Source organism: Astyanax mexicanus, chromosome 4 (assembly GCF_023375975.1).
Source record: "Astyanax mexicanus isolate ESR-SI-001 chromosome 4, AstMex3_surface, whole genome shotgun sequence".
In the NCBI taxonomy this organism is placed as follows: domain Eukaryota; kingdom Metazoa; phylum Chordata; class Actinopteri; order Characiformes; family Acestrorhamphidae; genus Astyanax; species Astyanax mexicanus.
Window position 1 is genome coordinate 12,824,916 of NC_064411.1, and position 23,972 is coordinate 12,848,887.

The window sequence follows — 23,972 nt, forward strand, 5'->3', positions numbered from 1 at the left end:
GATGAATATGCCTTGTACTATTTAAAGCATTCCCCAAATGGAAATCTTGTCTATGAAACGAAGCAACACAGCGTAAGAAAATTACATTTGATTTATTTTATTATTTAATTAACAGCTATGAAACTGCAGCAGTTATCTACCATTTGATGGACGCAAATCATTTTGTGTGCTTTCATCGGCTCAGCACTGAATCTGACTGGCACTTCTATGATGGCATTGAGGAAATGAAGAACCCCAGCTGTGGAGACAGACTTGCTACACCTGAAGTCTTTAAGACAGTCTTCTCTCAACGCAGCTCTGTAGGGCATATTGTGCTAATGAAGGTATTTGTTTATTAAAAATAAATTAAAAGGCACTGATGTATAATAAGACGAACATTCGTTCGTTTTGCCAATATGGTGTAATTAAATGTTAATGAATGTAACATGAGCTCTATCTAATTTTACATACGATAAACTGCAGTTTGGGAATGATAAGGTCATTTTGCCCAGTATTATTGTAATGGCGTTGTTTTTCTCTTGGGTACAGGACATTACAGAGGATACAAACGAAAACACAGATACAATGGTAAGAAATAAGAAAATAAAAACATATTTTTTTAGAATATCTTCATAGCATTATTAAGTTTAATATTTGCAATTTGGTTGATAAATAAAATTGTTTAAAAATTGTATTAAAATAAAAAAAACATTTAATCATTATTAATAAATTAATAATAAATTATAATGTCAGCCATGATCTGAATAGAAATGGTGAATGTGTATCAAATAATAGTATATGATTATTATTTTTACATTTTCCTATAGACTGAACTGGAACACCTTGGAAACATGGTAACACTAAAATCTTTAACATTTTTGTATAGAGACATTTAATTTGGCAATTGTAATAGCAGAGCTTTTCTTATACTAATATTAAAAACTTATTTGGTGTTTTTATTTATTTAAATATAATGATATTATAATGCACACAGAAACAACACAACTGTACAAAGTTTACAAAGTAGTTTAATTGTTTTTTAAATGCAAATGCATAGAATACTTCCATTTTTTTTAACAGGAAAACAAAATCATCCATGACATGCCAAAAGACCACAAATGGGTGAAAGACCACGCAAAGCTGTTCAATTCTGCTGTTATTGCACCACAGTTTCTTACAATGGAAAAGGAAGAAGCTGAATCTGCACTGGAGCAGTTGAATTCCCTCAGCATTGAGACAGATCCTGACAAAAAAGAGGAAATTATATATCCTTTCACATTTATTTGCAATGATGCACAGGATATGAAAACTCTCCTGTCAGAAATTGTGGACAAGAGAAATCTGCGAGTTTTTTGCATGTCACAGTCAAGTTGAAGCAAGAGTGTTTTTTTTTTCTTATTTACCCTTTGATGCGCAACATATGCACACCCACTCTAATGCACAACATGGGTCAAAAATGACCCATTGTTTTCTATGGAACTTAATGTATGGATTAGTGTTATTTTTCTATGATATATCTTAGCAATAAATTATTTCAATCATTCAGTATCCAATGTACAGGGGTTGGACAATGAAGCTGAAACACCTGGTTGTAGAATTCTGCGTGATTTGATTTGATTTGGTTAGCACCCGAACATCCCTTTCAGACAGCTTCCTCTTACAGTATCCACAGTTAATCCTGTTGGATGTGGTTGGTGCTTCTTGGTGTTATGCTGACATTACCCAAATTGGGACAAAACCCAATTTAACAATTTGTCCTCTTTAGAACTCTGGTATGTCACACATAATGTTGTTTGCATTGCAATATTTAGAGTAAAACTGTGCTCTTACTCTGATAATTGAACCTTCACACTCTGCTCTTACTGGTGCAATTAATGAAGATTGAACACCAGGCTGCTCCAATTTAGTCATGAAACCTCCAACACTAAAATGACAGGTGTTTCAGTTTCATTGTCCAACCCCTGTATTTCTCAATTAACATGTTTATAATCATAGTGCATCCTTATTTTATATATTTTTTTCCTTTTTTGAACAAAATACCTATTTTTTATCACTACCGCAATAATGCACAACATGGGTCAATAAGGACCCACATTCATTTTCTGTTATGAGTCATGTCTGGCTGAGGTTTTCTTTAGCACTAAACATTACTTTATGAAGACGCTTTTCTGTTTTAACATCAGTTTTACACACAGAGGTCAGACACAATCCAAATTTTCTATTTCACAGCTCAGCACTGCTCAGCACAGCTCTTGTCTCACAACTCAGTGCTGCTTTTAATTATTTTAACATAACTTTAGAAAATTTCTGATGACATTTAATACTTATTTAGTATTTGCAGCATGTTTCTTATTGTGACACACACACACACACACACACACACACAGGGTAGTTTACAGGGTGGTTAAGTGGGTAGACCCAAATGCAGACACCATAGGCAGGGTTTAATTGAAGCATTGTAAATATAATGTTACCAGCAATTATTATTACCTAGCTGTTGAGTACTCTGTATTAGTTAGCTAAATCTACTGCATAACTTTTAGTTATAAGTACTGTACTTAGATAATTACATTGGTGCTTTTATTTAGAAAAGTAGATAACTTAAAAAATCTAAATTGTGATACAGGGTATTCCTTTTTCTTTCAAAGCATTTTATTTATTATTATTATTATTATTATTATTATTATTATTATTGTTATAGTCATGGCCGAAAGTGTTGGCAGCCCTGAATTCTTTCTAGCAAATGAAGTGTTTCTCCCAGAAAATTATTGAAATTACACGTTTTTTTATATACATGTTTATGTTGTTTGTGTGTATTAGAACAACACAAAAAACAGAGGGGAAAAAAGGCAAATTTGACATAATTTTGCACAAAGCTTGGAAAAAATTATTGGCACCCTCAATTTAATATTTGTTTGCATAACCTTTGGAAAAAATATCTGAAATCAATCGCTTCCTATAACCATCAACAAGCTTCTTACACCTCTCAACTGGAATTTGGAACCACTCTTCTTTTGCAAACTGCTCCAAGTCTCTCATATTTGAAGGGTGCCTTCTCCCAACAGCAATTTTAAGATATCTCCACAGGTATTTAATGAGATTTAGATCCAGACTCATTGCTGGCCACTTTAGAACTCTCCAGCGCTTTGTTTCCATCCATTTTTGGGTGCTTTTTGAAGTATGTTTGGGGTCATTGTCCTGCTGGAAGACCCATGGCCTATTGAGTCAACTTCTCTCTTTTTTATCTGGTTTCAGGTGTGATTTTTAAAGTGCCCACACCTGTTACTTATCACAGGTGAGTTTGAATGAGCATCACATGCTTGAAACACAGTTATTTACCCTCAATTTTGGAAAGGTGCCAATAATTGTGTCTGGCCCAATTTTTTAATTTTGTGTAAAATGATGTCAAATTATGTAAATGGCCTACCAATGTACTTAGCTAAGCTAGTACAATAGTTAAATAAGTACAGTAGATTTAAATAACTAAAATAGAATATGAACAGCTAAAAGCTAATAATAATTACTTATAACTTTCTAACAGGTAATGTACTCACTCTCAAGGTAACCTAAACCTATTTAATATTATGTACAGTTATCTTTTACTACAGATATCACATATTTTATAAGGTAATGTTATTGGAAAACAGTACAGAGTTGTGAGACTAGATCTGTGCTGAGCTGTGAAATAGTAAATATGGGTCATGTCTGACCCGTATGTGTAAATCTGATGTATAAATACAAAAGCTTATTCATAAAGTAATAAGGGAAAATAAAAATGAAGATTTGTGCTAAAGAAACACTCAGCCATACTTGAAGTTCCATAGAAAACGAATGTTGTGCATTAGAGGAGTAGTGATACCAAAAAACGTTTTATTCAAAACGTAAAAAAGGAAAAAAAAATAAGGGTGTACTATTATTTAAAACAAGGTAATTGATGAATCCTGTGGATATTGAATGACTGAATTAATTTATTGCTAATATATATCATAGAAACACTCAGCCATACATGACTTACCATAGAAAATGAATGCGGGTAATTTTTGACTCATGTTGCACATAAGAAGGGTAGTGATACAAAACAGGTTTTTTTTTTCAAAAGGTTAAATATATATATGTGTTTGCAATAAGAATAACATTTTTGACCAAAATTTTATGAATTTTGGACCCATTTAATTAATGTATTTTTAATATTTTAATTTTGTTTAGTACTTAAAAAGATTTGTACACTAAACCGTCAAACATTACAGTTCAGTTATTTTTTATACAAGTTTACATTTATTTTACCCAAGATATGTCTGTGTAAGTCACTTCCTTGTTATCCTGCTGGTGTAATGTATATTTTTTGTTATCTTTATCCATCTAACCTTTAATGCTTCAAGAGATGGACCCCTCTCTTAGACCACTAGCAGGCAAAAGTGGTATATTGAATATTCTTTTCATTTTAATACTACTCCTCTTTTTCAACAAGGAAAAAGGGTTACACTGCTCAATACAACAATCCTGTTTCTCTTTTTCAGCCATTGATGCCCACTGGAGTGTCAGATACTTTAAACCTACCCTTTAATGTTTGTCAACAAGCTCCATGCACTCAAGCATCTGTCCCTCAACATCACTATTTACTTCATGAAACATCTAATGACCTTGTGAAAACCCTTGCAGAGGCAATCACAGCAACAGGATTCCTATTTCAGAACCCTGTGTTTTTTCAGGAGACCCTCTTAGATATAATGACTGGAAGCTGTCTTTTCAGACATTAATTGAATGTAAGAACCTACCAACGTGGCCACACGCCTCACAAATGTCGCAGACTTATGGAAAGACCAGTTGAAGAGAGGGTGAAGTTTGTGCAGTTAGAGAAGTTGTGCTTCGGCTGCCTTAACAGTGGTCATAACTCCAAAAACTGCACTTCTAGAAGTGTATGTGACAAATGTGAAAGGCTTCACTCAACATGCCTACATCAAGATAGAGAAAAATGCGATCAAGTACAAAGAACAAGGAACAAAGATCAATGTTAAAATCAAGAGCAGTCAAGGGAAAACCAAGAACATACAGATGGAAACATTTATGCAAGATGCAACAGAAAAAATGATGCAAGAGTCAACCAATGTGACTTCAAACTGAGTTGTTCAAGAAATAAACAATTCTTATACTTCATCAATCATTCCAGTATATGTGTCACCTCTAGCAGAACCAGAGAAAGAGATTTTAGTGTATGCTTTGCTTGACACTCAGAGCGACACTACTTTCATCTTGGAGGACATAACAAAATCACTGAATGCAAAAAAGAACCTGTTAGGCTCAAGATTTCCACAATAACATCCAAAATCATGATTGTGACCAGCCACAAGCTGAATGGACTTCAAGTAAGAGGCATCAGGTCTGACATGAAAATCAACCTTCCTACAACCTATACCAGAAGCTACATACCCACAAATAGATCTCACATTCCCTCCTGTGAAATTGCAAAGAACTGGCCCCACTTGGAACACCTTGTAGATAAAATGTCTCCTAAACTTGACTGCGAGGTAGGATTGTTAACTGGCTATAATTGTCCTCTGGCATTACTTGACAGAGAAGTTCTTAGTGGTGAAGAAAGTCAACCATTTGCACAAAAATCTGTGTTGGGTTGGATCATCATTGGCTGCAACACTTCTGATAATTACTATGAAGACAAAATCAGAGTTAGTCATCGAATCATCATGTGGCAGATCCTACCAGCTGTTGGCCATCTTGCAAAGGTATATCTGAAGTCTACTTTGTGTGTAGAAACAAAGTCAAGGAAATAGTCATGCCAGCATACATAATGAAGGTCTTTGAGTCAGATTTTATAGAAAAGGATAGTGAAGAAGTCACAATGTCACAGGATGATCAATGTTTTTTGGCAAAGTTAAGGAAAGGCATCAAACAAAAAGCGGATGGTCACTTTGAAATGCCATTGCCTTTTAAAGAAGAGAGACCGAGTTTGCCAAATAACAGAGCTTGTGCAGAACGTATGTTCCATCAATTCCATGTTGCTCCAAAGGATCAAGACTATCTTGGGTTCCTGTGGTGGGAAAACAATAACATGGAAACATCACCATCAGTGTTTCGCATAAAGGTTCACCTGTTCTGATCTCTCTCCTGGATCTGCAAACTTCGGGCATAAATATCTTGCTGCACAAGGCGAAGAAAGTTTGCTGAATCTACGGTGACGTTTATAAAACGTAATTTTGATGATGGTTTGGCAAATGCAGTATTCTACGCTATGAGCTGCATCATATGCTAGCGTGTTGGGGTACGGAGAAAGTTCATACCACAAGTCTTTGAAACAAAAGAAAGATGTGAATGTGAACCAGTCTACAAGGTTCTATAAGTTAAATCCGTTTACTGATGACAAGGGTCATAGGAAGACTGAACCAATCAGCACTTCATCCTCATGTCAAACATCCCGCCATTCTTCCAAAAGGGCATCATGTGTCACACCTACTCATAAAGCTTTTCCTCGAAAAGGTGCATCATCAAAGACGAGCCATGACCATAAACGAAATCCGCTCCAATGGATTTTGGATTCTGGGTTGTAGTAGTGAGGTGTCCGAGACGCTGTCCGAGGAGGTAATCTGCTCTGGCCCCATCCCAATGAGGCGTGGTGATGAAGCTTACAGCAGGCTTTCTTCGCTGAACCGCTGGATGTCCAAGTGGTGTGCAGAAAATAATGTGAGCTTTATAGATAACTGGCTACAGTTTGAAGGCAAGCCTTGTCTTTTAGGTAGGGATGGTGTCCACCCCAGGCGGGAGGGTGCTGCCTTACTTTCATGCAGCATAGCAAATAATCTTTTAGCTAGTTGGCAGAGTAGTGTTAGAAGCTGCTGACAATCCAGAGCCGGGACCAGGCCGCAAACAGAGAGGCTTAACCAACTGTCTGTGAGCTGCAAAGAGACGTTACCAAGATACCAGTGTATTCAGACTGTGTCTGTCCCCCGAGTCAAACAAAAACGTTGAAAAACTCAGTTAATCTAAATAACTTAACCTATATTAAAAAATCTTCTCCAGACTGTAGCACTAACACTTCAAACCTAAAGATTGGTTTACTTAATATCAGATCTCTAAATTCAAAAGCAGTTATAGTGAATGAAATGATCACTGATCAGAACTTCGATGTTCTGTGCCTGACAGAAACCTGGATTGATGAATATGAATATGAAGAATTAAATGAAGCCGCCCCTGCAGGCTATAATTATATACACAATCCGAGATTGTCCGGTAGAGGAGGTAAAAAGAGGTAGATGAACTGAATATTCGTTCTCAAACCTCTGCAATTTCAGATCATTACCTTATTTCACTTAAATTACATATTAGTCATAATATACATACATCCACGAGCTACATTGATTTCTAAAATTTTTGAAAAAGCTGTGGCCCAACAACTTTGCTCTTACCTGTAAAGTAACCTGACCTTATCATGGTTTAAATCATACTTAACCGATCGTTATCAGTTTGTGAGGATAAATGATATGTCTTCCAGTTATATTCTGATCTGCCAGAGTCAATAGTTTGCCACACTCTGATAATATTTTATATTCTCTGTTTTATATAAATCCAGTTAAAACTAATTCCATCTCTCTGCTTTCTTCCGAGTTACTGACTGCCCACCTGTCTGACCCGATACCGATGGATGTTGGACCCTCAGGCTCTCATGTCCCCTGTTCCCCAGACAGATTGAAGTTTCTGAAGTCATCTCTTCTCCATCACCCACTACAGATCAGCTGCTCATTATCCATCTTACTCTCCACTACAGATTACATCCAAGATTCCATGAACTCTAACTGCTTCCATTAGTGGCGCTGCTATACTCCTGAATATATAAAACCTGTATGGATGTATACAATACGTTTTTTTTTATTAGTTTAAAAGCTGTTTGGCCAGTGGTAAGATGGTCCCCCCTTATATGTGAGTCTTGGTCCTCCCGAGGTTTCTTCCTCCTCCTGCAGCTCTGAGGAAGTTTTTCCTTGCCTCCGCGCTCACTGGGGGTTCTGTATTGTGTATTTTCTATGTTTAATATTTTGCCTAATTCTTTGTCCTGTAATCATGTTTCTGTAAAGCTGGTTTGTGCCAACACCAGCTGGAAAAAGCGCTATACAAATAAATTTGATTTGATTTTCTATGAAACTGATGTACTCTATGTTATGCACTCTTTTACTTTTAGTTCTACGGTATTGACGTTGGTGTTGTACTCTTTCTGCATTAAACATCTTTGAGAAAGGAACCTCAGCCTTTGCGTTGTGACTAAGGCCGGCATAATATATCTGTGTGTAAAAAATATTATTTTAAATAAATTACCTTTTTATAACTGTACATGCTTTGCAGAGTACTTTGTGCTGTGTAGATTGTTTCACAGTTATGTGTCTGAATGAAATATTTCAGTGATAAACTAATAATGCAGTTTATACTCCATTTTGAAGTTATCAAAACTTTATACGTCATACATTGATTCAATAAAGTGTAATTAAAACGGATTTTTTATATTCAGATGGTCATACAATACTAGCAGTTTTGTAATAGGCATGAATTTAAATAAGGCACACACTTGCATGACATATTGTTATAAAGAGGTGGGAAATAAGCATACATTTCAACAGACTGATAATGTGGAGTAAGAGCAACTAGAAATATGTAGAACGGGAAATGTGTTTTACTTCAAAGTTGTATTAAATGCCTAGTTCCGAGAGTCATAATAAAAAATGGTACAGTAACATACATTGTTCTTTAGGCAATTCACAGTATACTAGTTCTATTTTCATAATTTGGTGTCGAATTCAACAAACTATTTGTTAATCTGGAGTTGAAATATGCAGAACAGGTCATTTATTCTCCTTTTATCTTCTCAAATGCCAAGTTCAGAGGGTCATAATAAAAATATTTTTTAGCTCTTTAGGCTAATCACAGTCTAATAGGTATATTTTCATAATGTGGTGTCTGATTCAACAGACTATTTGAGAATCTGGATTTAGGGCATCTGTAAACATGCAGAACAGGCAATTTATTCTTCTTTAATCTTCTTAAATGCCAAGTTCACAGGGTCATAATAAAAAAACTGTACAGTAATATTTTAAGCTCTTTGGGCTCATCACAGTGTAATAGGTATGTTTTCATGATTTTGTGTCAAATTTAACAGACTATTTGAGAATCTGGATTTAGGGCATCTGGAAATACGCAGAACAGGCAATTTATTCTCCTTTAATCTTCTCAAATGCCAAGTTCAGAGGCTCATAATAAAAAAAAAAACTGTACATTAAATGTTAAGTTCTTTAGGCACAGTATACTAGTTATATTTTCATAATGTGGTGTCAAATTCAACAGACTATTTGATAATCTGGAGTTCGGGCAACTGGAAATACCCAGAACAGGCAATGTATTCTCAGTGTAATATGCCCTAAATGCCAAACTCGTTTTGCTCGGCTCAACCCTGCTCTCTACTGGCGAATAATTGGTACTTCGACTTTTTAAGGTGGACCGGAAAATCCGAATAAGACACTGGCGAATAAGACGCCAACTTCAGCCTCGTCTGTTGTGTTAATCCTCCAGCCTGATGCTTCATTTACACTATCTAGCACTGAGTCTTGTGAAGCAGTTTTGTGTTAAATCCACCCTGTTCACTCTGTAACACAAGCACCCGTCCACCTGACCCTCTATTTCTGTAAACATATATTACTGTGAGAATTCTGATTCAACATGCCATCATATTAATAATGCACTCTGTGTATTGAACATTGGAGTAAAATAAATGATATTGGGCAGATACAGTCTGCTTCTGATAGATACAATAAACGAACCAATGATAAATATTTTCAACAGGACAATTTTAAAATCGTATTGTAATTGTTAAGAAGAGCTAGCTGGTATTAAACCATGTAGAAGCCACTGTGGTGCATCTGATTAAAATGCTGGAGATGATGTACTCTGAAAACAGTATTTACGGCAGCAGAGGAGTTGTGGTATATACAGAATAGATGAATGCAATCCGACTGTGTGAGTGTGTGATTCTGAAACAACAGATATAAAAGGGATACTTACTACTTGAAACACATTACTGACTACAATTTACAACACTAACACCTAAACAAAGATACACACTTCTATAAGGTATTATCTGGTAATAATAATAGGCAGATCAGAAACAGCTAGAAGCTATACAGAGCTATACAAAGAGCTGATCAGTTAGCATAGCATGTAACTCCTTGAAAGTACACCTACAACTTGGAAAGTAATAGTTATCTACACTTTATGAATAAACAGCAGTGTAGGTACTTACAGGTATCTGAATGCACACAAGAATCAAATGTCCTCGGTAATCCCACAAAACTTTACTAAGCTGCACACCGTCCACTATCTCCACTGTTCCTCTTCAGAAGTCCTCTCTATCTGTGGTATGCAAGCCCCAAACTGAGGCCCCTCAGTCTCAGCATCGCTCTGATTGGCTAAACAAGCGGAAGCATGAGGGTTGCAGGCACTGTGGGAGGGACTCAGTGGAGGAGCTATTTAGCTCCTGAAGTCTTTGGGCCAACTCTTGGCTCTTTGTAACAGTAATTGTAAAATATAAATAAATATAAATAATCTCAGGTGTGTTTGTGCTTCTAATAATGATATAAAACATTATGTTCTAAAGAACAGATTCTTCTATTAAATCTCTGCAGGCCCTATTTACCATAATAAGAACAGAAACATTCACCAAGACTCACTGATTTGTACACTGTAGAGAAAAGAATATATGAATTATAAGAAACAGTGAAGGTGTGAGTAATGTTTTAAAAAAACAACTAAATTTAAGTTTAAGAACTGTGTAAATAAACGTTAAATCTGTTAGCTAGTAAACGCTAACAATTAAATAAACTGAGGTAAAATTTGAGGATAATTTACTCTTACTGAGGCAAATTAGCTTAAAACAGATAGTAATTTGTAGAATTGTTAGAATGGTGGCAATTAGTTCCTCCAAACCGTTTAAAAACCTTTCTAGGTCACAGAAAACAGAAAATAAATGCTCTTTCTCCTCAGAAACTTTGGGTACATTCAGTAGCTAGCTTAGCCAACACTAGGAAGCTAGCTAATTCAGCTTTTTCCTAACTTACCAAAAATCAGCCTTTAATTATACTAATTAAATTTGAATTAGTTTAATCTCATAAATTTACCCATAAATTATTCGTGCTTTTCTCAGTTTATTAAACAGTATAAGAGAAAGAGAGCTAATTCACTGCTAACTCTGTTAGCTGCTAACAGGCTAATGTTGACAGGAATCTGACAGGAGAGAATCTACTGCTGAATCAAAGCCTCATAAAGAGCAGGGGCCTCATTTATAAAGAGTGCGTACGCATAAAAAGAGGGCAGAAATGTGCGTGAGCAACATCTCACGCAAGAATTGTGATTTATAAAGAAATACTTGGCGTGAAAACGAGCGTACATTTAAGCAAGGTTTAAGGCATGCGTATGCCTTCAAAAGTGTGCGGAGAGAGCGGGAATTAGTGGCATCATGTGGTAAAGTAGGGAATTGTTAGTAAATGCGCAAGCTTTTCTTCCTTCCGCATATTAGTTACCACATAAATCAAAATTAACAAAGGAAGATTAAGCATTACTTTCCTTATTTTTTACTTTATTACATATTTTTTTCTGCATGTATAGTTAAAATTATTTCTGTATCTTATTCTGTATTATATGTATATGTAGTGTTAATTTTCCACTAACTTGTATATTTCACTTTGTAGTTTATATCAGTTTTATTTGTATTATCTGTTTTATCTCACAGTTGTAAAATCTAAAGGTGCTATATATATATATATATATATATATATATATATATATATATATATATATATATATATATATATATATTAGCCGGGGCTACATGAGGAATATGCGAGAGTGGCGTATCCCATACTGAGATACCGAATGAATGCTTGAAAGAGAATACAAATTACATTTAAGAAAAAAAATATGCAAGAAATAAAAAATAAATAAATACCGGCCGTAAAACCCTGTTAAACTGCTTTGTTTGTACATTTAGCTAGGCTAACTACCAATAATAATGGTCAGTAAAACAGCAAACACTGTTGTTTGGACATTTAGTTAGGCTAGCTACCAATAATAAAAGTCAGTAAAACGGCAAATGCTACATTTATACATTTAGCTAGGCTAGCTACCAATAATAATGTTCAGTAAATCAGCAAACTGCATATTTGAACATTTAGCTAGCTAGCAAACAATAATAATAGTCATTAAAACAGCAAATGCTACATTTGTACATTTAGCTAGGCTAGCTAACAATAACAATAGACAGTAAAACAGGAAATGCTTTGTTTATACATTTGGTCAGTAAAATAGCAAATCCTGTATCGTGGCACGAGATCTCACGAGATTAAGACGTGACGATATTTCTCGTCAAGCTTAAACCTCTCACAGTTTAGTGTGGACTTTTTAAGATACAACACTGGCAACTGGCAACACAGTAGCAGCGAGTTTGGTGGTTGAGCAGTGAGCAGAAGAGGAAAATTCGGGGAATTTGCATAGAACAGAGGTCACGGGCGGACCGTGGTCCGGGTCCGGACCCAAACCTATTGAGAAGGATTTAATTGTATACACGCTTTGCAGCGCAGTAAATCACAGACCAATCACGTGTGAGGTTATATCACCAACCACTCTCTTCAGTCAATCAGATCTGTGCAGACGTGGAAAAAATAAATAAATAAACACACCGCTCCTCACGCGGGATCGAACCCGTGTTGTCAGGGTCGCGGGCCCGCTGCTCCGGCTGTTGAATTGGGACATGGCCGTGAAAAAAACGCCTTTATAAGGAGATAGTGAACCTGGGCGAGAATGGGCGAAAAAACGAGAACGGACGAAAACTAAAGTCACGCCGAGTGCGACAGAGAGACAGGCGAGGAATTTTGTATAACTGGATCATTCTGAATTCTAATTAAATACTCCTGGCATAGAAGATGCTTCTGCTACTTTTAACAGAGTGACAGACGGTAACAGAGTGACCAACAAGACTGTACTGTGCTTAAAACATGTTCTGTCTCTGTTTGCACTTCAAGCATAGTCTTAATATGACTGGTTATGCATAGTTACATTACAAGAGATTTAGGAGAAAAAAAACACAAACCATAGTCTTAATATAACTGGATATGACAATCTCAGGCCTATAGGTTTCATGTCAAACATGTGTTGAGAAAACACAATGAGACTGGAGATCTGCAATATAAAAGCTGTTTATTAAAACACACATGGGTAAATATAGAGGTGAAGTAATACAAAGATAATAGTTTGTAGTGGATAAAAACAATTAAGAAACGACATTATTTGGATATTCTTAGTAACTTTGGAGATTAAAAAAACCATAAGCAACATTTAATATTCAATAAGGAAAAGATAAGAGAGTATAAAACTTGAGTAATACAACACAACCAAATATCCCTCTATATCCCTCTATAGTAACAGATTTTTAATTGGACTGAACCATAGACAAACAAGAACACCAGCAGAGGGAGTGAATGAGCCTGTAACCTTACTGCGCAACAGTAACTAACCTAAAAACTGAGCTCTGTCTCACAAAGAATGTCCTGGAATATTCAAACTTACAAGACATAAAAACATAACATGGAATTCTATACACATCATCCCTGGATAAGAATAGTTTTGCTGAACCTGTAAAATCCATTGTTAAATACAGTTCATATTTGTTTCTGGTGGAATTTATGATTTGCGCTTTTAATTGCCATGGGACAAATTTGGGAAATTTTTCTCTCCTGTGTGAATGTGCTGGTGTTTTTTGAGATTACTCTGTATAGTAAAACTCTTCCCACAGTCTGAGCAGTGATATGGTTTCTCTCCTGTGTGAATGCGCTGGTGTATTTTGAGAGCACTCTGTTCAGTAAAACTCTTCCCACAGTCTGAGCAGTGATACGGTTTCTCTCCTGTGTGAATGCGCTGGTGATTTTTGAGATTACTCTGTATAGTAAAACTCTTCCCACAGTCTGAGCAGTGATACGGTTTCTCTCCTGTGTGAATGCGCTGGTGTATTTTGAGAGCACTCTGTTCAGTAAAACTCTTCCCACAGTCTGAGCAGTGATGCAGTTTCTCTCCTGTGTGAATGCGCTGATGCCGTTTGACAGTCTCCAGTCGATTAAAGCTCTTCCCACAGTCTGAGCAGTAATAAGGTTTCTCTCCTGTGTGAATGCGCTGATGTATTTTAAGTTTACTCTGTGTAGTAAAACTCTTCCCACAGTCTGAGCAGTGAAATGGTTTCACTCCTGTGTGAATGCGCTGGTGTTTTTTGAGATGACTCTGTTGATTAAAACTCCTCCCACAGTCTGAGCAGTGATACGGTTTCTCTCCTGTGTGAATGCGCTGGTGACTTTTGAGATTACTCTGATGATTAAAACTCTTCCCACAATCTGAGCAGTGATACGGTTTCTCTCCTGTGTGAATGCGCTGATGCAGTTTTAGAGTCTCCAGTCTATTAAAACTCTTCCCACAGTCTGAGCAGTGATATGGTTTCTCTCCTGTGTGAATGCGCTGGTGTTTTTTCAGATTACTCTGTTTAGTAAAACTCTTGACAGAGTGCTGATGTTTCTCCATGTCGGGACTTGGCTTCATTTGTCTTTTAAATGTAGCAAACAATTTCTGCGTGTTCTGGAGATTCTTCAGGACGGCTTCTGCTTCACCTCTTTCAGCAGTTTAACTTTGCTCTTAGTTAAATATCCTGGTTGTTGGTGATGAATTTCAGGAAAATATTTTAATTTCTGGAAAACACAAAGAAAAATGCCATTGAATATTAAAATAAAAGCAGGTCAATTAACTAAAGAGATTCTAAGTCATTCTAAGTGAGTGATGTTACCCTTTAATCTGAAGCTTTGAGGCGTGTGCCGAAAAAACGACACACATTGGTTCGAATCACATTGCCGATGCTTGATTTGTTCTTCATCACGACAGATGATGTCCAAAGCTTTTTCCTTTAAACCAATTTATAAAAGTTTCCACACATTAACCAAATACATTAATCCAAATCAATGCTTCACAAACCTGATTTTTTTTTTTAACAACTCCTGATAACAGTTCATTATTTTCCACCACACTGGCTTCAGGCTAACAGTGATATGCGCTCCTGAGTTCAAGATGTGTTTTTTGGAAATGTTGATCCGATGCAGTTGTCTTGTTGGTGCAGGGAATTGTAGTTCAAAATAAAATCACAGCAAAATAATGACCTTTTTACTGTTACAACACATCAACCAACCTCCAACAGGAGTGTAAAACATAAGAGTCTCTTTTGTTTACTAAAGGTTAACACAATCATAACAATTTGTAAGAATTCATATTATTTTATGTAGTTCTTTTTCAATTATTTTTGTAGTCTTTTTAACCTCTTACACAAATGTTTAATTGTGTATTTTTGTCAAGTTGCTCAAAGTGTGATTCTTCTTCTTCTTATTATTATCAAATTCATGTTTTTGTTATTATTATTATTATCATCATTATTAAAGTATCAGCAAAAGAGCAGCTGGAGACTGTATTCCACAGTAATGGTTTAACTGGGATTTCTTAAAAACAGCGGAGCTAAAGATGTTGTAATTTGCTAATATTTGTGTTTGTTATTACAGTGAAATAGCAAGTTTTCTGTTAAATCAGTAAGCTAATAAATGTTACTTGTGAAATTCCTCTTCTTGCCTGAACTTTTCCTCACTATAATCACTAAATCTTTCATTCTTACATTTAATATTTTACAAGTGGACTTTTATTTTGGCGGGAGAGTCACATGACTTACCAGCAACTGTTGTGGTGGAACCGGATTAAGTAAAGGAAAATTAACTAAACTAAACTAAATTAGTGTAACTAAGAAATGTGTAGAGACTGATCACACAAACTTAAAAAGGAATTTCCACAGAACTGATTTATCTCAGGTGTGTATTAGTGATGTGGGGGAGGGAGGGCAGGAGTGTGAGGTTCCGTTATCCTGTGTATGATCTGTAAAGCCCCCCCATCCCCAGCTCCACGACCCCCTACTCAAACCCCCCTCCTGTGTCTGTGGGTCAGAGTCAGACTGCTGAGCAGAGCTAGGAGAAGATCCAGTGCTGGTGGTGTAAATGCTGCACATGCTGAAGGTGCTGAAGGTGGTGTTGATGTGGGTGTAGGAGTGAATGTAGAACAGCGCGATGGAGAGAGAGAGAGAGAGAGAGAGAGAGAGAGAAAGAGAGAGAAACTTCTCCGTACCTTCTGTAGTTCAGCTGATCCCGCTCTTCCTCCTCTCCAGCTACAGACTCCGGAAGCTCAGCGTCATCCGGGTTATGTAGAGCCCCGCCCCCTCTCCCGCTATATCACATTATACCCCATCACCGCTAGAGGGAGCCCGCGAGGGAGTCCTCAATGCATGGAGCTGAATGGAGCTAAACAGCTAAAACTCTCATTTAAAACACTGTATAACTACTTCTCTGGAGTTTTCCTTTAATTTTACAAAGTAGAACAAAGTATTTCACTAAAATAGGAAAGAAAACATACCTCTATATTTCCATTTTCTAAAACTAATGTTTTGTATTAAGTAGATTTACTAGCATTACTGCTACTGATGCTGGAGTTACACCCAGAGCTCATTTAAATGGATTAAAACTGCAGTTTATAAGCTTTAATAATTATCTGGTCAACATTTTCTAAATAAGACTAACCGAGTCTCCTAAATCTGAGTGACTTATAACTTTTGTACATTGTACATTGAGGTTGTTCTGAAGTGATGAATCAACCGAAGCTTCCTGAAGTTGACAGCAGATTGATTCATTTCCAGCAATAACTTTTTTTTTTAATATACAAAAAAAGAACAAAATAAAACAATAAATATAATGCACAAAAACGTGTTTTTATTTTAACAATTTAATTATATAAGTATTTCATTGTTGTACATAGATATGAACATCTGTGTGTGTAGTATGATGTGAGGTAGTGCAATTGGCTTAATAAATGAACACTTTTCCAAGGCAAAAACACAAGTGAACAACAGAATGAAAAATATGGAACAAAAAAAGTTCAGATAGCAGAATAGTTTGTTGTTAAGGGTGAACTGAAATGGACTTAGGGTGTAGTGAATCATGATAACAAATACAAACATTTGTTGAATAGCCCACCTACATTCTCCCCAGCATTCTGAAATACAGCGCTGTTAGCTAATGCTCCCAACAGACCACAATGCTAGTGATAGGGGCATAGCTTAACCCATACAAAACAAATCACTATTTTTACACCATTAACAACAAACTCAAAGTAGCTCCACACTTCACTGGTAGAATTCCAAGGATGATGATATTTAAAGCAAGGCAGTGAGAACTTTAAAAGTACACAGACAGTTTATTAAAAACACTGTTTATACACACAGTGCCTACAGATTAGTTTATTAAAAACACTGTTTATACACACAGTTCCTACAGATAGTTTATTAAAACACTCTTATACACACAGTGCCTACAGATAGTTTATTAAAAACACTGTTTATACACACAGTGCCTACAGATAGTTTATTAAAAACACTGTTTATACACACAGTTCCTACAGATAGTTTATTACAACACTGTTTATACACAGTGCCTACAGATAGTTTATTAAAACACTGTTTATACACACAGTTCCTACAGATAGTTTATTAAAACACTGTTTATACACACAGTTCCTACAGATAGTTTATTAAAAACACTGTTTATACACACAGTGCCTACAGATTAGTTTATTAAAAACACTGTTTATACACACAGTGCCTACAGATAGTTTATTAAAGCACTTTTATACACACAGTTCCTACAGATAGTTTATTAAAAACACTGTTTATACACACAGTGCCTAGATTAAAGCACTCTTATACACACAGTTCCTTTTCGTAGTTAAGCCAGGAAAGGTCTGAAAATGAATGTTGGGGAAATGCATGACTTTCCAGTTGTTGCTGAAAATATCTCTATAATATTGATGCATTTTTAAGCATTTCTTGTCAGTTGACTTATTGTGGCTTGACTAGCTGAAGGTATTGTGTATATAAACTATCGCACTGTATTTCGGAATGTTGGGGGAGATCGGAGGTGGGCTATTCAACAAAAGTTTATACTCGTTATTGACTACAAATCAAGTCCATGTATATAACTTCTCCCCTAAACTGAAAAGGAGAAAACAGGGGATGGAAAAACAAACAGATTATGGGTCAGATTAGAACTGGATTAGTATGTGAAAAGACATTTTTAAGGCCTTATGCCTCTGTAAAGGCTGGGCTGTCAATAGAACAAATAACGCCTCCCTCATAGGAAATGTTTACGATGACTGGAAGGCGCTTAATTAGCTGATCAGTACATTGTGTGGAACGATGAGCTTCTCCATATCTTCTGTCAAAAGGAGAGTGGTGTTGCTTCCCACAGAGACTCCAGCCACCACAATCCCTCTTCTGTTTTTTTTCTCAGGTTTCTGCAAGTAAAAATATTTTTTCCAGTTTTCACCATTAGACAGTTGAATACCGAAAAAATACAGTATTTCTCATTTGTCAATATTTCCTGGGACAGCACGGAAGAAATGACACTTTAATGTGATCTAAAGTAATCAGTGTACATCTTGTATAACAATGTGAGTTTGCTTTGCCCTTGAAACAACTCAACACACAACCATAACAACATTAACACCACCTCCTTTAAACAGCTGCAGTAATAATTTACCTCACAATATTCAGATGTGTAATTTCTGTAAGCTGCAAGAGGGCAAGTTCTGCCAGCGCTGCCTCTCTCCACAGCGCCACCTCGTGGTGCTTTCCCTCTTCTTCTAAGATCAGTTCACCAACAGGAACAGGCCCATCTCTAGTGGCTTGCATCCGGGTTGAAATTAGCTATGAAAAACATAGTGTTAAATAATGCTGTGAAAATACACTATAACCATACGGGGGACTAATTTTGTGGTACCACTTTAAAATAAGACTACCTTTATAAAGGGTTTGTAAATGGTTTACAATTAGTTTATTAATGGTTACTAATTAGGATGTAAATGTCTTAAAAATCATTAATAGTCAGTTATAACACATACATAGAAAGGGCAACAATGACCTGTTATGAAATAATGAACCCACAGCCATCTATATTGTTGCCCTTTCTATATATGCGTTATAACTGATTATTAATGATTTTAAAGCATTTACAACCTAATTAGTAAGCATTAATAAACTAATTGTAAACCATGTATAAACCCTTTATAAAGTCTTATTTTTAAAGTTTTTGGTACCAATTTTGTTTTGTGGAAGAATGTATTTAATTTACCCTTAACCATTTTATACACAGTCAAGTCAGAATATTATGACCAGCTCCATACACCATACACCTATGACCATACACTCACTGAGCATCTTTTTAGCTCCGCTGATCATAAAGGACACTCTGTATTCCTGTATCTGTTTCTCTGTGTACTTTATTATTAAGTTGGCTTGGAAAAGTCAACTTACTGTTCTTCGTAATCTTCTTCTTATTATTATCTTATTCTGCGCTCAAAATTTAATCACTATCTCCTCCTACAGCTTGTGACGTAGAAATACTAAATTTAGCAGTATCGTAGGACCTATACCCGATTAGGTTGCTTGTGCTTTTTAAGCGATATATCGTACGTTTTTCGTAAAAACTTCGTAAACGTGCACTTTTTTCCCCCATAGGAAATGAATAGGGGACAACTTTGAACATCCACATAGGTCACAATTTTTGAGATATGAAGACAAAAATCGGACGTTCTTTACGGAAATTTCGACGATTTGACGTTTTCGTACAATTGTCGTACGAAGTTTCCCCATAGGAATGAATGGGGGGGCCTTTCTCTCCCCTGCTCTTCCAGTACTGTGTGTGTTTGGAGGAGCTGCTGTATGGAGCAGATACTGATCAAAAGTTTGGACACCCCGGCACCCCAGCCAGGGCTTAGGCTTAGCAACCACCTGGAAAACATTAGCAACTGCATGGCAACCACTTTAGAAATGATAGCAACTGCCTAGCAATCAAATAGCAACAGTTTAGCAACCACCTGAAAAACGTTAGCAACTGCCTAGCAACCACTGAGCAATCATATGGAGTTTGTTAGCAACTGCCTAGCAACCATGTGGAATATGTTAGCAACTGCCTAGCAACCACAATAGAAATGATAGCAACTGCCTATCAACCGATAGCAACAGCTTAGCAACCACCTGGAAAACGTTAGCAACTACCAAGCAACCACTTTAGAAATGATAGCAACCGCCTAGCAACCAGTTAGTAATCAAAAGTTTTTAGATTTCAGCATTTAATCAAAAGTTTTTAGATTTCAGCATTTAACCAAAAGTTTTTGGATTTAAGCATTTAACCAAACGTTTTTGGATTTTAGCATTTCATCTAAAGTTTTAGCATTTAACCAAACATTTTTAGATTTAAGTGTTAAAATCCTCCACATGTGTCTAGGAAGAAAAATATGGAGAACATAACACATGGCTATCCTAAGTCAAAGAGCCAGCAGAGTTTAAGTAAGAAAGAGGAGAACAGGCAGTAAATAGCGGTACAAAAATCTGATTTAATTTTAGCTTCCCACCACTCATTTGCACATACAACAAACCATGGCAGTATTTACATTATTTACATATGCTGTATAAAACAACAAAGAAAGTACCACTCTGGGAAATGTAAACTATGGACGGTGCTACAGAAAAGAACACAACAAAACATAACCATATTAAACTACCTAAAGCCAAATTAAGTACAAAAAGAATATAAAGAAAAGATACTCCCTAACTAATAACCTAAATACAAGGGGTAGCACCCGCCCTCTTACCTAGGGACCGATACAAACAACTCCTAAATGATGTAAAAATGTACAGGTGCACCTATTTTACCTGTTTGCATACCCAAGGTGGTACAGCCAAACCAGTGAGTTGTCTTTTAGCCAAAAAGAGGGATTAAGTTAACCACATCAGAGAAGTAATACAATAAAATTAGGCTACAAGAGCGCATTGGCCTTAAAGCATACCCCATGGTTCTCTCTCTCTCTGTCGGCCATCTTGGTTCAGGTCCTTTTGTAGTCTCCACCCACAACTCTCTCCCATGGCTCACCTGAGAGAGAGAGAGCGAGAGATAGAGAGAGAGAGATACTGCACGTAAGCATTTAACCAAAAGTTTTTGGTTTTCAGCATTTACCCAAAAGTTTTTGAATTTTACCATTTAACCAAAAGTTTTTGGACTACTTCTCAGCCAAAGTATTTGTATTCCACAATTTAGCCAAGGTTTTGGGCTTTAGAATTCAACCAAATTTGCTCCATTGCTTCATCAGTAAAACATATTTTAATTCCAATTTAGTCAAATAAACATTTTTACTGATTATAATTTAGCATAAAGGGGATTGGAAAAAGAACAGATAAAGGTAATATATAAGATGTAAACAATATAGGTAAGATTGTGATATCAAGACTTACATATTCTTATGTATTCCTAAGTATTATAAAAATGAAATAGAAATTATGAATTTCAAGATAAAGCGCCACCTACTGTACCCACCCAGAGAGCATAGACAACTGTACTTTTAAATACTGTGCATAGTATTTGGATTGTCAGTTGCAGCCATAATTATTCTGATCAGCTCAGATATTTTGTTTTGATGCAGGAATACGAAGCCTTTTTTGTGTTGCTGCTCTCAGTTCTCTGTGTAGCCATGTGTTGGGGTTGTTGCTTTGTCTTGAGCCACATAGGTTAGGAGATGATAAGGAGATTCTGAGACTTCTGGTGGACTTTGGTAGTTCACTGGTGCTTGGCAGGGTTCTCCGTGCAGTCTCTCGACTGTCCATTGTGGCTGTTGGGGTGTTGTTGTCCCTCAAACAGAAGTACAGACAAAAAATGGTTCATTTGTGATTAAAAGTAATTCCATAAATGTTGTTCTAAGACACTATAGGGTGGGCTTTAATTCATATTAGCCCCCCCCCCCCCCATATCAAACCCACTCCAACGCTCTTGATAGCAACAACCGCGACGTCCACCACTTGCCAGCCCTCTGCCTGGGAAACCAGGAGTTTGGTGATACATTTCACTCGGATGGGAGACTCCTTTTTGTAGGGCGTCATCGGCCGTGAAAACATTCTGTGTAAAGAAAAGAGCACAAACATACAAAATAACATGTTTATACTGTTTAATTCATTATGTTTCACTTAATTTATTGTATTACCCATGATTAAACGGTTCATATTCTAATATTTTATTAAACTATATATTATTAAACTGTTTTTGGACTAAGTGGGGCTATTTTGCTGTTATTGTTCTGTTGTGTAACGCTTAGCACTGATTAAATATTACATAATAAGAAATATATATGAAAATAATTAAAATGGATATTTTCCTACTTAGCAGCACTTGTGTCCCCATTTTAAAGTGTCTGGGTGGAAACAACACCACGCATCTCTACCAAGCAATTAAAAAAGATAAAAACCCAAAACAGTTTAATATTATGGTTTATTCTCCCAACCAATCAACAAATAAAATATTTGCATATGAACAGTTGAATCATGGGTAATACAATAAATTAGGTGAAACATAACAAATATTTTATATTTAGTCCGTTGTGCTCTTTTGTTTGCACAGAATGTTTTCACAGTCGACGACTCTCTACTAAAAGGAGTCTCCCATCCGGGTGAAATGCATCACCAAACTCCTGGTGCCCCGGGCAGAGGACCAACAGTTGGTGGACGGTGCGGTTTTTGGGATGTCAATCAGACACATTCCTGAGTGATTACTTATTGGATAGAAAATGCTGTGTGGTAATCTGAAATTCTGTGCTGAGTATTTGTTTATAAACAGTCTGACACTCTTCTGAGGTAGAAATCAGACAAAGAATAAATCTGCTCTGGGAAGTCATTGATTCTGACCCACCTGAAGATGAAGGCAGGGGAGAAAAAAAAAAAAAGATTCCCGCACCGACCGCGCCGTCTGCGTCCTTAATAAAAACTTTTAAGAACCAGGGAATGGCGAATAGTTTTATACAGTGCATGTGATAATGTGGTTTACAAATCAGACATTAAAGATAATGAACGTCTAGCATAAACTATTATTTATATCGTCTCATTGCTGTGTGCATCTGTAACAAAACATTTATAGGAACTATTCAAATAAAGAAATAGATTTGTGAGCCTGTACATACATAAGTGTAAATCATCCAATACAGTGTTGGACGAAATTTATATCACACTATCGTTTGTTTTGTTACAAACAGTATAAAAGCTACTGCCTGTGGCTAAATGGTGGAATGCCAATACTTTTGGCTGATTGAGCTGTGTGCAAAAACTTTTGGTTAAATGCTAATATCCAAATACTTTTGAATAAATGGTGGTGCAGCAAAGATATGCCTCTTTATGGTTTAGTATATCTTCAGTCCAGCAGTGTAAACTCTTAAAAGCAGAAACAGTTATGATCATAAACCACAAGCACATGTCTTTCTGAAAAATGGCAATTATAAAAAATACTTTCATAGGGTTTAAAAGGGCTGATAAAAACCTTTAGAAAAACACTGCAAAACACCACAAAACCAGCAGAAAAATATAAAAACCATAGAATATTTGTTTTAGCAGGAAAGGATAGTAAGCTTAATTGAATGTGTTTAAATTCAAAAGACAGGTATAAAAACAATTAAACACATTTTATTTTGAATTAGTTTAAACACAACACACACAATCAAAAATCAAAAGCACGAACACATACAACCTCACCCCCCAAAAAAACCCTAACAGAACATGCTAAGAAATATTACAATCTGAACACAAAAACTTGTCAAATTACCACATTATGGTTGATTAAAAAGTGGGCTTTCAATGTTTAAAATGACCTCCCCTTCCCTCACAACAGTTACTTTTAACGTCACCACTCCACACAGTGGCGGGAACGCTGAACTCCTCCATGGTGTCACTGAGGAGAACAGTCTCATCACCTTTTGTGGAGATTCCCACGATCTCCATCTCCACTGTGATCTTCAGTGACTCT

General features: G+C 36.2%; 3 protein-coding genes across 11 annotated transcripts in view; all 3 read right to left on the bottom strand.

The window, feature by feature from the left end:
• The window catches only part of LOC125801379 (zinc finger protein 271-like), a 44,175-nt gene extending 33,820 nt beyond the window's left edge, over nucleotides 1-10,355 (bottom strand). The window contains exon 1 of the mRNA XM_049478008.1: nucleotides 10,268-10,355. The gene's annotated coding sequence lies outside the window, so the exon portion shown is untranslated. The remainder of the gene's footprint in view (nucleotides 1-10,267) is intronic.
• The window catches only part of LOC111196715 (zinc finger protein 484-like), a 353,380-nt gene that overhangs the window by 97,208 nt on the left and 232,200 nt on the right, over nucleotides 1-23,972 (bottom strand). The gene's annotated exons all lie outside the window — the stretch shown is intronic.
• LOC125801418 (zinc finger protein 239-like) overlaps nucleotides 13,199-23,972 on the bottom strand; it is a 203,934-nt gene continuing 193,160 nt past the window's right edge. Inside the window, exons 1-2 of one of the 2 annotated variants that reach the window (XM_049478132.1) lie at nucleotides 16,213-16,284; nucleotides 13,199-14,747 (exon numbers count right to left, since the gene is read on the bottom strand). In XM_049478132.1, coding sequence (XP_049334089.1) covers nucleotides 13,714-14,601 — 888 coding nt within the window. In that variant the 5' untranslated portion in view covers nucleotides 14,602-14,747; nucleotides 16,213-16,284 and the 3' untranslated portion in view covers nucleotides 13,199-13,713. Of the gene's footprint in view, nucleotides 14,748-16,212; nucleotides 16,285-23,972 lie in introns of those variants that run through there. The other variant, XM_049478133.1, reaches the window with a different exon arrangement.